The following is a 12,607-nucleotide window of genomic DNA, read 5'->3' as shown; positions in this document are numbered from 1 at the left end:
GGACAACAGACCGAATTAATGAACACAGAAGAAGGTGGGTTATAGGATCACAAAAGAAAACAAATTACTATTTTGCGATGAGTTTATTGTTCATGTTGTTTATGTGGCTTACAGATCAGCATCAGACCCAGCATCACCAGTGTAGCACCGCCCCACCACAACAAAGTGGTCGCTTCTCCGAATACAAGACGGCCCAGCAGTGCCTGCAACATTGTTATATTTAATATACTGCAGACAAGAATATGACACGAAATAATGAAAACGGTGACCCTTTTCAGACTTATTACAGGAGACTTTAAGATTGTAGTGAGGCCTCAATGATAATGGATACCTGTTGTAGGGTTGCAGTATAATTTTTTGTATAATCATCAGGCACAGAATTATTTACATTTTGTCGTCGCTTATATCTGGATTTTTCCGGTCAGCTCCATGAAATTTTTGTTGCTGTCAGGTTGCTGATAATGTTCTGCTGCTTTATTGGTTGATGGATGCTGACGGAATACCATCAACTTCACCGTCTCCAGATCTTGCCATCTCGCGCCGAACTGTCTTCCTCGTCGTTGGCAGCGAGTACTTGATACACTCGGCGACTACTTTTAAGGTTGCTAGTCTTAATGCAAGAATTCTAATTTAACTCACAATGATTTTTTTTAATCACAATCGAATTTTTCGAGGATTAATGAATGAAAAAACGGTCATTCCGTAATGTGCCTTTTTTCTTGCCTACTATACCTCCACCCATTCACACCTACCTGATCTGACTACGCCAATCGGAGGAGTATATCGTGCCCGTTCATATGTATATTTTGAACTTTCTTCAATATAACGTATTTGCCCCCCCCCAAAAAAAAAAAAAAAAATTGTTGCCAAGACTTCTGAAGTAACCCTCGTATAATGTAACGTACCGAGCTGACATAGTTCACTGCAGTGCTGGTGACGGTGGGCGGTAAGGACGAGGGTGATTGTTGTAGTGCCTTAACAAAACATGTCCACACCCCCGCGTTGCAGACCACCATGAGCACAATTAGCGATGTATTTATTGCCAATCCCACCTATAACAAGAGTAAACACATATGAAATCGAAGCAAAAATCTAATTCTAATCTAGCTCAGCAAGGCTTACTTTAGCCTTTGCACTATTGCAGTAGTAAATGTGAGTACTGAAATGAACCACGCTTGGGTGGCATGTTCATATAATATCTGTTGTCCTTTCTCTGCCAACATCTAAGTCATTGTTCTTCCCCGAACAATTTTACATTGCCTATGTGTAGTTAACGACGTAGTCGAACTGTATTCAGTACTGGAAAATAGCGCAGGAACAAAGAGCGCCTTTTGGAATTTTCCCGAGGCACATACTGGCTGACCAGTATTTGAAGTTTATAATTAAACTGAACACATGTCGTTTTATGTAAATCTGTCAATAGTCAATAGGGGCCGAGGCGTAAGTAGTCATGTTTTTGTCGCAAAATATCTGCACCGACAGACGAATAAGGTTGGTGATTCCAACAGCAAAATCCCTTCTTGAATTTGTGAATTTTAATAGTAAAATACACGTATATATACCGAATTTTTCCAGCCCTCCTCACAATTGCTGAAAGCACATTATTTGCTGCTCTGTATGTATGTGGAACACGTACGCCTACGAACAAACAAATTCATAACGCTTACTGATGCAGCAACTGCACATAATGTGATGTCTACAACCAAGGGCTGAGATACACACAAACCTATTCGCTGGGAAGTCGGTAATCATTCCTTCAGTAGTATATTGAGAATGGAACAAAGAAATCTATTTCCAAGCTCAGTAAGAATTCATTGCGGTTATACAATGGTACTGACACATGTTGAATAATCCTGTATTCTGGACAACTTCCCAAACAAACTTGATGCAGCAGCACACAGTCCTGCAGTGACAGCATGATTAACTCTTCCCCGAGGATTTACTGGCATTCCAATATCCAAAATGTATTGTTGTTTTCGATCACTAGTTGGTTCAAATACTATAACATGTTATTCTTGTTTGCAAAATACGCCACTAGAACATACCACGTTAAATACCTTACTCTCACAGATCACCGATCTCTACTGATTTTCCTGCCGTCAAGCGGTAATATTGCTAAGCAAGTAATGACACACTTGCGGGGAAAGATTTGGAACTCGGTGACCTGTTTTTAATTTATTGAGATTGTGACACAGTACAAGGCAAATCCTTTATAGTAACGGTTTTGTTATGTAAAATTTATTACCTGTCTTACATGAACATTTTATAAGAGTTTTGTGTTTGGAAAATAGTTTTAGTGAATATGTTAGGATCAGTTTTTCATAATAATAATAATTTGAAAACCTTGGACATGGCAACCGGTGGTACGTTTATGGATTATTTCCGTGTAAAAATCATTGATGTTGGACTACTAAAACTGGATTTTTCCGATATAGCAGTCTTGTGTTGTGTGGATATGTGTGGAGTGAAAAGATGTGTTCTGTCCTGTGTGTCCGAACTCAAGTCAACTTAAAAACAAGGAAATGGAGATAAATGCCTCTTATTCCTGATCTCGTCCAAGGTTCCTCAGGAGGTAGGTAAACAGATTGCAACCATGGTTCTTATATCACTGTAAAAGGGTGTGGATATTAAATGATAACACTTTTATCACGTTACGTACGTGTCATTGGATAAATTCGGTTTAATTGTGAGAATGACAGGATTTCCAGTTTTAGTTTTGATAAGATAACAAGCTAGTGTGGTGTCATGATTTACAAGATTTGAAGAGAAGTGACATTTGGCAAAGTAGATGTATCGTGCTTAAGCACTGTGTAACCGTAGTCTTTTAGATAAATAGTGGCCCTGTAACAAGTTGAAATTTCAGTACCAAAGCCTGACAAAAATGGAGCATGCGGATCTTGTGGCCGAAATGGCTCATGTGGAGCACTTGAGCACCCAGGAACGTCTTCACCTGGCACGCCGTCGACGCTTGCAGCAACTCAAAGCTTGGACACAACGAGAGAAAAAATGGTCAGGAAGTAAAGTTCCCAAGTCGAACAAACACATATACTTCAGTGACAGTGTTATGCTTTTGGAAGCTGCTGCTAGGAATGACATTGATGAAGGTAAGTTCAATTACAGTCATGTTGTGCCACTTAATTTGTGTTCTGTGATGATAAGTCTCAGTTACTTTTGGAGCATACATTTTGATATATTTAGGCAGTATACTTAATGAATTTTAGTTCTGGGACCAGCATTATTGTGTGATGTTGACTTGCAGTTAATTTTGAATTTCGCTTTTATTTGCAATTACAAACTCTAACATAACTGTTCTAACCTAAGTCCCTTAACCTGTTACTGAATTAGGGTTATCTTACCATTATTAGTTTAACACAGCCTTACTATACTAATGTGAAAGGAAATTCAGTGGGAAATGATTGATTTTGTATCTCTCATATTTTTTCTATCCCTTCCACATTTCTCTTTAGATTTTCTTTAAACTTCTTGTTAACAGTAATAATGATATCTATAATTAAAGGAATTTACCTGCAGAACTTCTGTGCCTTGAAGTATAATGTGAGCAAAAGAGGCATAAATAACTGTTTATCATTTGTATAATATTAATTTTGCTTTGCAGTGAGGCGGTTATTAGTGAAGGGTGTTAGTCCTGATTCTACTAATGAAGATGGTTTAACTGCTCTACATCAGGTATGTATGAGGTTGGTTTCATAGTGAGATTTCTTGAGTTTATGTATTGCTGGTCCATGAGGGTGAGAAGAATTCATATATGTCTTATATACTGTATTTATCTGAATATAATACAGAGTGACCACAAATTGAAGTACATTTTTAAACTTGATGTGGCTTTCACAGGTGACGTGGAACATGTCCCATATTATACACAGCATATCTTCATCATAACCACATCACAGATTCTGTCTCACAGTTCTTTTAAGGATTGTGGCTGAGGACGAACATAAATGTAGCCTTAGAAATGAAAATCAAGGAGTGTGAGTTTGGATGAACGTCATGGCCACCTGATAGGTCTTCTTTGGCAAACCCACTTGTTTGGGATTGTGGCATCAAGGAAAGATGTGATCCTGTAGTGATTATGCAGTTGAGTGCTTTTCTGTTAGAACAGGATGCTATTGTGGTGTCCTGCTGCAGCTGAGATATAAGGAACAGCTTTAGTATGTGTACTTGCAAGATCCCAGTCACTGCTTTCTTGTCGTAGAAAAATGGTCCATAAATCTCTTGAAGACTCAGTGCACAAGAGACATTCATTTTCAGACTTGTAATGATGTGTTGCTATGACTGAATGTGATTCGCATCCCCATATCGATACGCTATGTCTGTTTACTATCCCATTTATGTGAAATGTTGCTTCATCACTAAAGACATATTTTCCAAGGAAGTCTTTTATCTTCATCCAAGTGGTTTAACATTGTTAAAAAAGTTGTATTTTCTTCATTTGCTACCTTCTGCCAGAGGGTATAACATCTGAATCCTATATGGCTTCGTAAGCCATTTTATCAGAGCCTTATGGACTGTGCTTTTAGGAATTCCAAGCTCCCATGCTCACTTTGCATATGTGGACTACAACAGTACGACATTCGCTGCACATCATTGCCTGCCTGACTTTGCACTTCAGCTTGATGATGCTTCAGCAGTGTGGCCAGTCATACAGTAAAAGTATTCCAATATTGCCCTTACTTTTTAATGTTGTCTGTAATTAGCTGTTCTTTTGTTGTCAGTGCTGTATTGATGACAATGAAGAAATGATGAAGCTTCTAATTGAATATGGTGCAAATGTAAATGCAGAAGACAGTGAAAAATGGACTCCTCTTCATGCAGCTGCTACATGTGGCCATCTGCACCTTGTTCGGTACCTCATCAGTCGGTAAGAAGTGTTTCTTGGCAGAACTTGCTGTTTGAAGAATGTACTGTTTGTATTATTATCCCATATGTTTGTGATAGGCTGTGGGACATACATACACTTTATCATTATCCCTATAATGCATAAGATTTCTTGCCATCTTATGATTTACAATTGTAGTGAATGTAATTATATTAGGTTTAAAACATACTTGGTTGCATAATTTCAAATTGTTTTCTCAACATATGTAGTTGTAAGGTTCCTTTATGTCACCATAGCTACAAATACATATGTTCATGTATAATCTGAAGTACTCGACAGATGTCCTAAAATTGAGCAAATGTAAGGCAGTGTATATGGACTTTAACAGAAGCAAAATTATAAAACTTACATTTACATCTATACTCTATTCATTCTAATTCAGTTTTGCATGTAACTGAATCTCATGGTGTGGTTGTAACAGTTGTTCATATTTTGGTGGTCACAGGTTGCAATTTTGGATCAGATACATTGTTATGACTGGGGTTTTGTATTTATTCACTCCAGACAAATGCTGAGGTGATTTCTTACAGTAGGCCACAACTGCTTTTATTTTGTACTGAATTCATCACTTGTGTTCAGCTTAATGTTTGAAGATATATTACCTGTGAAGTTTAGAATTCAGAAAGTGTTATTAAACAAATCAAGACACAAACAAACATTTACACACTTATTTATCAGAGGGTCAAATTAGTATTGACGGAGTTGCAGAGGTTCCAACCTGCTGGCTGTGAATGCAGATGGGAACATGCCATATGATATCTGTGAAGACGAGGCAGCACTGGACTATATTGAAGGTGAAATGGCTCGTCGTGGAGTTACTCAAGAGCTGATAGATGAGACACGGGCTTCAACAGAGCTGCAGATGTTGAGAGACCTTCACCAGATGGCAGCAGAGGGTAGGGATATAGAAGCATATGATCATCAGGGAGCTACACCAGTAAGTGGCATTATGATTCTGTGAATAAATGTTTGTTTGGTGTTTCTGAATCCTTTAATGAAGGCTCAGTTTCACTGAACATAATCAGTTATGATCATGCAGGTTGTTGTAAATTACTTTTCCATCATATTTAGCATTATAACCTTTGCAGGTCAAAGATTGTTAAATAACCTAACTTTAACCTATTGCTCAGGGAGTAGTGTTTTTTAATGACAATAATAGCCAAGGAAGCTATTTATGTTTGTAAAATTTACAAGTTATTATTCAGTTGATGATTTACTGGATAGCTTAAACTTTCATCTACTGTTTGGTTTAAGTTTTGCCCATGTGGTTAAAAATGTTGTAACAGAAAAAAATTATTGAAACATGTTTGTGCAAGAGGTTCTGTATGTGTTTACAACAAAAATTGAACTTTATTACAGCAGTTTCATGCCATTCTTTTAAATTTTTATTACACCCATTAAGGCTCCAGAAAGACACTTGCCATAAGTGAGTTATTGGAGAGTGTTGGTAAGTACATGCCAATGTAGTTTTACTAGCCAAGGACAGGGACCGGGTTCCCTAAGCCGTCTAGTTAGTTTAGTTGGTAAGTACATATTTAGGTGAATGAATTTTGTTAATTGGTTAAGTGATATAAGCTGTGTTTCTGGAGCTCTAATGCAAGTCTTATTTTACAAAAGAGGTGTTCTTTTATTAGACTTTCCCCATTATGTATTTGTGCTTCAATTAAGATTACACTAAGTTTTATTGACAGAACTTAATTGTAAGTACAGTGTTATAATTATAATGATTTTATGAATGTGTTTGTCTTTGTGACACAGCTTCACATTGCAGCAGCAAATGGCTATTTGAGGGTTGTGGAGTTCCTTCTAGATCACAACGTTGCGACCAACGTGAAAGACAATGATGACTGGCAACCAGTGCATGCTGCAGCTTGCTGGGGACATGTAAGTGTTCTTGCAGACAGGACAAATAGCACACATTAATGAAAGACAAATGGTTTGAGGGACAATAATATTAAAATGAATCTTATAGAAATTAGTTGTGTTGTACATTGGATTGAACTGATTTATATGGTCCAGTAGTGGACTTTTGTGGTAGTGATATTCCTAGGACTAACACTAACACTAGAGAATATTTTGAATGCTTGAATAAGTGTTGGTTGCTCATTGAAGACTGTTTGCCATGGAGTTTCAAACACATAAAGAAATAAATTATATTAAACTCTGTATGGTCTTCTCATCCAAATTATTTGTGTGCGATGCTCATTATTCAGTTCTATGTATTTGTGGGTTTTTTTAACACTGTACTCTTGATAAGTAATAAGCTAAATCACATGCTTTATTTTATCACCCAGAAAAAGTCAAAATTAAATCATTTTGCAACTCTGAAATCATTATTGAGGTGCAATTTGTGTACGAAAATATATGACGTAAACTTCACTTATGAGTGCTGCTTTTCTGAAGTTGTGTGTAGTGATTGTGTGATACATGGCCAGTAAGCACAGAGTTTTACATCACTTTTGAGCAATTTTAATAGGTGCATTTGATGGAAGTGTCAGGCTACAGTGCATAAGACATCCTAGGGATAGTCTCAGTCAAATGGAATGCCCTAATGAAGCTTTCTGGATTAATGTTTATAAAAATCTTAAATTGTGATTGATATTAATTAAATTTTTTAATTGGGCTTTTGTTTTTCATGCCAGTCCATATTCATCTAGATTCTTCTGGGTATAGAATCACTTTACCATGGTGCAGTAAATGGAAGACTGATTAGTAAATTATTGTAGTTAGGCAATTAATCTTTAAGTTCAGTTATAGGTTTGTGATTTGTCTATCCTGTTGCATAAGGCTGAAGCAGCTGTAATTGTGTTTCAGTTAGAAGTTCTCGAGTTGCTAGTACATCATGGTGCAGACTTGAATGCCAAGACAAAACATGAAGAGACACCTGCTGGTGAGTTATTCATGCCCCAGTTCGATTTAGGAAGTAGTTCTTTATCTTACATTTTTAACCCTTTACTGTGATTATTATGTAGATATATGTGAGGACTCAGAACTGCGGGAACGTATCCTCCAATTACGAAGTGAACAAGAGACAAAGAGACTGCAGGAAACAAAGAAACGTGGTGTGAACCGGTCACAGTCCAACACACGCACACAGTCTGTGCGAAGAACGTCTATACGGGACAAGACAATTATCACGAAGAAAGATGCAGTGGAGGAAGCACGGCGGCTAGCGCAAGAAGTGAGTAGCCATGTTGATATATATATATAGGTAGTTACATTATATTGTACATTGTAGTTTTATGAAAATCTTGGCTGTTTCTATCTTCAGAGTATAAAATCACAAATCAAAATTGTTTGGTCCATTTGTGATAAAGTTACTGTGTTGTATTTCAGGTTTTATTTTTAAGTTTCGGGCTTCATAGGTCACTTTATATTTTGTTATCCCTCAGAATTGCACTAGTTCTGATTTATTTTTTGTAATCCTGGGGTCTCGGGTTCAATTCCCGGCGGTGCCCGAATTTATAACTTGTGTTGGGCAAGGCCATGGTCTAGGCAACACAGAGTTTTTCTCTGGGGGCTTCCCCGGTTTCTCCGTGTCATCCCAACAATTACACAGAAGAAGGCAATGGCAAACCACTTCTGGATCATCTGCCAAGAACGTATATGAACAGGTCCCAGTCCGAGAAAAGGATGGAAGGATCCTGTTCATATGGACCTGTCGTCAGACAGAACACTAAATAAATAATAATACTGACTATTTATGTAATTAAAAGGATCAATATTTAACTGTACGTATTGTCAACAGGTAGAAGGAACTGTTGTTTTAGTTATATTCTTGTCTTCGACCCTCCATACATGACAGTGCCAAGGGACAAATCATTTTTGTGGAAGTCCCAATGGATGATCTAAATCAGAATTTAATTTATGTGTGGTTTTTCATTACAGTGTGGGGATAAGGATTGGTTCTTATTATAAAATATATCAATTAATGTGCCAGAGAAAACACAGATTTGGAAGGCAGTATTTACTGAGAAGTCTTATTAATAAAATGCAGAGATTATACTTGCTGCACAGTTTCTTTTGCATGTATCAAATAGTATTAGATAATAAAATGGGTGAAAACTTGCAGCAAAGATGATGTAGCTTTTTATATATGTCCATGATGTGGAGAAGCCTACTTTTTGTTGTAAAAGTCTCATTTCCAACTTTTAACTGTGGATGTGCTCTCCTGGAGTTTCTGGCCTGGATGAATGCTAGGGTAGTACATTCAAGGCTGCAGCCATTTTACATTTTTAATTAATCATTAACTGTTTCTTATTTTTCTGTGATGAACTTTGCATTAGATTCTGGTTTTTGATTATTATGATGATAATGCTTTTTTAGGAAGAGCTTAAATTATTTTTCAAAGCTTCAGTACTCTATGGTTTGGAATGGAGCTGATAAATCTTGTCATTGTCCCAGGAATTGACATGGGTTGTTGCAGAGAGGGTCTTTGTGACACTGTTCTTTACTATTGGACTTTGTATTGACAATGGAGGATATCAAGGTCCCAGAAGTGATCCAGTCAGCTTACTACAACACTAGCCATAGTAAATATTCTCACAGTCATGTGTATGAAGTACAGTTGTATCTTACTAGATGGGGTTTAGTGGGAAACATTTTTGCTTTATATTTATAAGACATGTTTGAATCTTGTTCCAAAGATCCACTGCCTGGCACATCTCTTTTTGTGGTTTTCCTCAGTCTGTGTGATTATTGAGAGTGTACCTTCAATTTTTTCCACCACCTTCTTATTCCTTACCTACTTATCTTCCATGATCATATGCTGTCTCATTTGATGTTCTGTAGTTCTCTTCAAATAACTGTCCTCATTCCATTTAGGTAAATGCTAGGATAGTATCTTAAACTAGGAGACAGCCACTTCCGTTCACATCCTCTGAATTTGTCAATATCGTTATCCTCCCATTTGATGCTATATAACCTGTAAGTTAAGAAAACTAAGAAAAAGATTATGCTTGCACAGGTATTTGTTGCTCCTGGTGCTGGTGGGAGTGGTAACTCCAGAGTGGAGCCAGCGACCCAGGAGAACATTTCTTCTGCAGATCCTATCTCTAACCCGAAGGATGCAGTAAATGGTGAAGTGGTAGGGACTGACCTGGTGGTGTCGACAGAAAGACGGGCCCCTGAGGGACAAGACAATGATCTGGATGAAGAATTCCATAATGACTCCAAAGCTGCTGCTTTAGGTATTGTAGACACATGCTGAATTTCTGTGACAACAGTTTAAAGGAACCTTTGCCTCATATATAGAAATCCCCATCTATATGGCAAGTTGTTACAAAATCCTCCCTTCATGTATTTTAATATGTTACTGCATTTTATTAGGACAATGGATTGTTCATGTTTTTGAGTTGATTTGTTATACTTCATGTAATTTCTCCATTGCAGGTTTGCCTACAAGTTATGTAACTGGAGGTAATGGTAACATCAACATTCATGTGTCTGTAACAATAAATGCAGGCACACTGGCAGACCTCAAGAAGCAGCGATCTCAGATCCGTAACAGCAGTCCGGATGGAATGGTAACAGGTCTATCACCTGTGTCTTCAGTCGCAAGCAGTCCGATGCCTTCTGTGCAGCGCTTTACTGGAGACACAGATGATGTTGTGGGTGACCCCAGACCCAAACGCTGCTGCAGCATTTCCTGAGTTGTACTTAACTTTTGAGTAGATGAGCTAGTACAAATTGGTACTGTGAATCTTTATTGTTTAAATCCAATGCATGTTATTTATTTCACATTCCATATTTACTTACTTCTCCAGAGGAACGTTTTGCATTGGTGTCTGATACATTCCAGCATTCTGTCTTTCTATACAGTGGGAGGGACCTGTGGTTATTAATTATGGAAGATATTTTTAGCTGTGAAGGCCTGAAAGCCATTAAATTCATTATTTGTTGATTGCCCTTGCTGTATCTTCACAACAGATAGTAGTTCTTGTTGGCACAGTGATTGGTAGTGGATAAGACACATAATGGTTACGGAAAGAGAAATTAAGGAATATTGTTTCTAAAGTAAGTCTGCACAAGTCAGAATACAACTAACACTAACACTAAATACAGACAAAGCAGGCCTGATATGGTCATGTTTCATTACTTATACCACTTAAATGTAAAGAAGAATATTTTATATTGAAGCTGTAATTATTACAGGCCTGAAATCCTGCAAGGTGGTATGTGTCAGTACATTCACTTCTAACCTTATTAAATGCCAGTGTGCAATTATTCAGCTTTTCATTTCCCACAAATTTATGAAAGTGAAGATATATCATTTCTGCACAAAACTTATGATGATCCTTTTGATAATGATGCTCTGTTCTCCATTTCTTATGCAAAACTGAAACTGAAAATCTTGCCATTTAGTCTTCAGGCTCTCACACATGTAGTGTTCCACATTACTTTGTAACTTTATGAGATTAGAAAAGACTGCAGGCTATCTTGTACTGAATTAACACAAACATTTGTGTCACTTTGTCAGTTAAAGGCTTGAGAATTTGGTTGGTGAAGCAGAGCCTCCTATTTGCCAGACTGTAATGGTGTGTGAAGATTGCTATCTTCTTGGTTATTGTGCCATGTAATATGGTGGGTTTCCACCAACGTTTCAGAGGTCATACTGCCTCCGTCATCAGGGCGATGAATGTGAAACGGTGGAAATCTACCAGACTACATGGCGCAATAACCCAGAAGACAGCAATCTTCAGACTAACCGCTGTGAAAACCTGAAATCCTACATGTAATGGTGTGTGTTAGAGTAAGCATTTCCTTAATGAAAATGATGTGCTATCATTTTGTTATTAGTTTTTCAGCTTTAAATCAACTTGAAATGTTGTTTGTTAGCACAGACAACTGATTTCTTAATATAGTGACTGTCACACACAGCCCTCAAATCTGGAAATAATGCATACTTTATTACTGTCTTAATATCATTAATGATAAAATTGTGATCTTTCTTGGAATGAGTAAACAGTGTCAGGTCAAGAGCGTAATGTTGTAACAGTTGTTGTCAGGCACTTATAAATATTTCTGTGTTGGCAGCACAAAATTAAACCTCTTGACATAGTGTTACAAATTCCCCACACTTTGTACGCATAACAGTATACAAATGTGAGAGGGATCAATCACAGTTCTAAAATATATTACCTTTTTTCATTCAAGTGCAAAACTCTATGTAAGAAAGAACAAATTAGTTGTGTAGAATGCTTAATGATGGGATAGAAAACTATAATAAAAGAACAATTGAATATTTCATTATTCATACCATAATTGGCAATTATGAAAAGTATAATGGAATGTTGAGGCATACCTAGCAATTAACTTTGCAAAGTAAAGTCCAAATTTAGCAATATCATGGATGTCTGAGTATATTGGATGGCTATGTGATGCACAGGCTTGAACTGCTAAGCCAATCAGATGGTGCTGAGGGGTTAAATACTTGATTGATTTGAATATGTGCAAATATAACCTAGTTTTTTGGTATCTACTTTGAGAAGAATTTGTACTTTGTATTCAGTCAAATACAGAATTATAGTATGTAAAATGGTAGTACATCACATAAAAGCTGGGTAACATGCAACCACTTGTGGAAGGAGATACATATTTTTGTGAAGTATGTAGTACCATTGCTTGACCCTATCTGAAAATGTATTTTTAAACCATACTTAAAATGTAATGCTTTTAATTCATATGCATCTTTTGGTAATTATCTATCAT

At 37.0% G+C, this 12,607-nt stretch overlaps 2 protein-coding genes across 2 annotated transcripts; one reads left to right on the top strand and one right to left on the bottom strand.

Moving 5' to 3' along the window:
• Positions 1–68: 68 nt before the first annotated feature.
• LOC110831636 (transmembrane protein 42) lies at positions 69–2,090 on the bottom strand. The gene is made up of 3 exons (XM_022067863.2): positions 1,839–2,090; positions 906–1,052; positions 69–203 (listed from the first exon to the last, which is right to left on the bottom strand). Exons 1-3 carry the CDS (start codon positions 1,947–1,949, stop codon positions 84–86), a joined length of 378 nt encoding a protein of 125 aa, XP_021923555.1. The 5' UTR covers positions 1,950–2,090; the 3' UTR covers positions 69–83.
• A 34-nt stretch (positions 2,091–2,124) lies between these two features.
• Positions 2,125–12,060, top strand: MYPT-75D (Myosin phosphatase targeting subunit 75D). Its single transcript, XM_022067845.2, has 10 exons — positions 2,125–2,572; positions 2,864–3,104; positions 3,617–3,687; positions 4,734–4,879; positions 5,606–5,834; positions 6,656–6,781; positions 7,712–7,787; positions 7,870–8,078; positions 9,864–10,086; positions 10,289–12,060. The coding sequence occupies exons 2-10, from the start codon at positions 2,882–2,884 to the stop codon at positions 10,546–10,548; spliced, it is 1,563 nt and encodes a 520-aa protein (XP_021923537.1). The 5' UTR covers positions 2,125–2,572; positions 2,864–2,881; the 3' UTR covers positions 10,549–12,060.
• Positions 12,061–12,607: the final 547 nt, after the last annotated feature.

Source organism: Zootermopsis nevadensis, unplaced genomic scaffold (genome assembly GCF_977971745.1).
Source record: "Zootermopsis nevadensis isolate Lab colony 2312 unplaced genomic scaffold, Znev_1.0 Znev_ptg000021l, whole genome shotgun sequence".
NCBI lineage: Eukaryota > Metazoa > Arthropoda > Insecta > Blattodea > Termopsidae > Zootermopsis > Zootermopsis nevadensis.
Note: the sequence above shows the minus strand (reverse complement) of the source record. Positions and strands in the feature narration are given on the sequence as shown.

Coding starts and splice junctions, on each gene's coding strand:
- MYPT-75D (XM_022067845.2), top strand. CDS start 2,882: ATGGAGCATGCGGATCTTGTGGCCGAAATGGCTCATGTGGAGCACTTG. Junction 7,788..7,869: donor ACATGAAGAGACACCTGCTG/GTGAGTTATTCA, acceptor ATTATTATGTAG/ATATATGTGAGGACTCAGAA. Junction 10,087..10,288: donor CTCCAAAGCTGCTGCTTTAG/GTATTGTAGACA, acceptor TCTCCATTGCAG/GTTTGCCTACAAGTTATGTA.
- LOC110831636 (XM_022067863.2), bottom strand. CDS start 1,949: ATGCCAGTAAATCCTCGGGGAAGAGTTAATCATGCTGTCACTGCAGGA. Junction 1,053..1,838: donor TACAGGATTATTCAACATGT/GTCAGTACCATT, acceptor CTCTTGTTATAG/GTGGGATTGGCAATAAATAC. Junction 204..905: donor CAGTGAACTATGTCAGCTCG/GTACGTTACATT, acceptor ACAATGTTGCAG/GCACTGCTGGGCCGTCTTGT.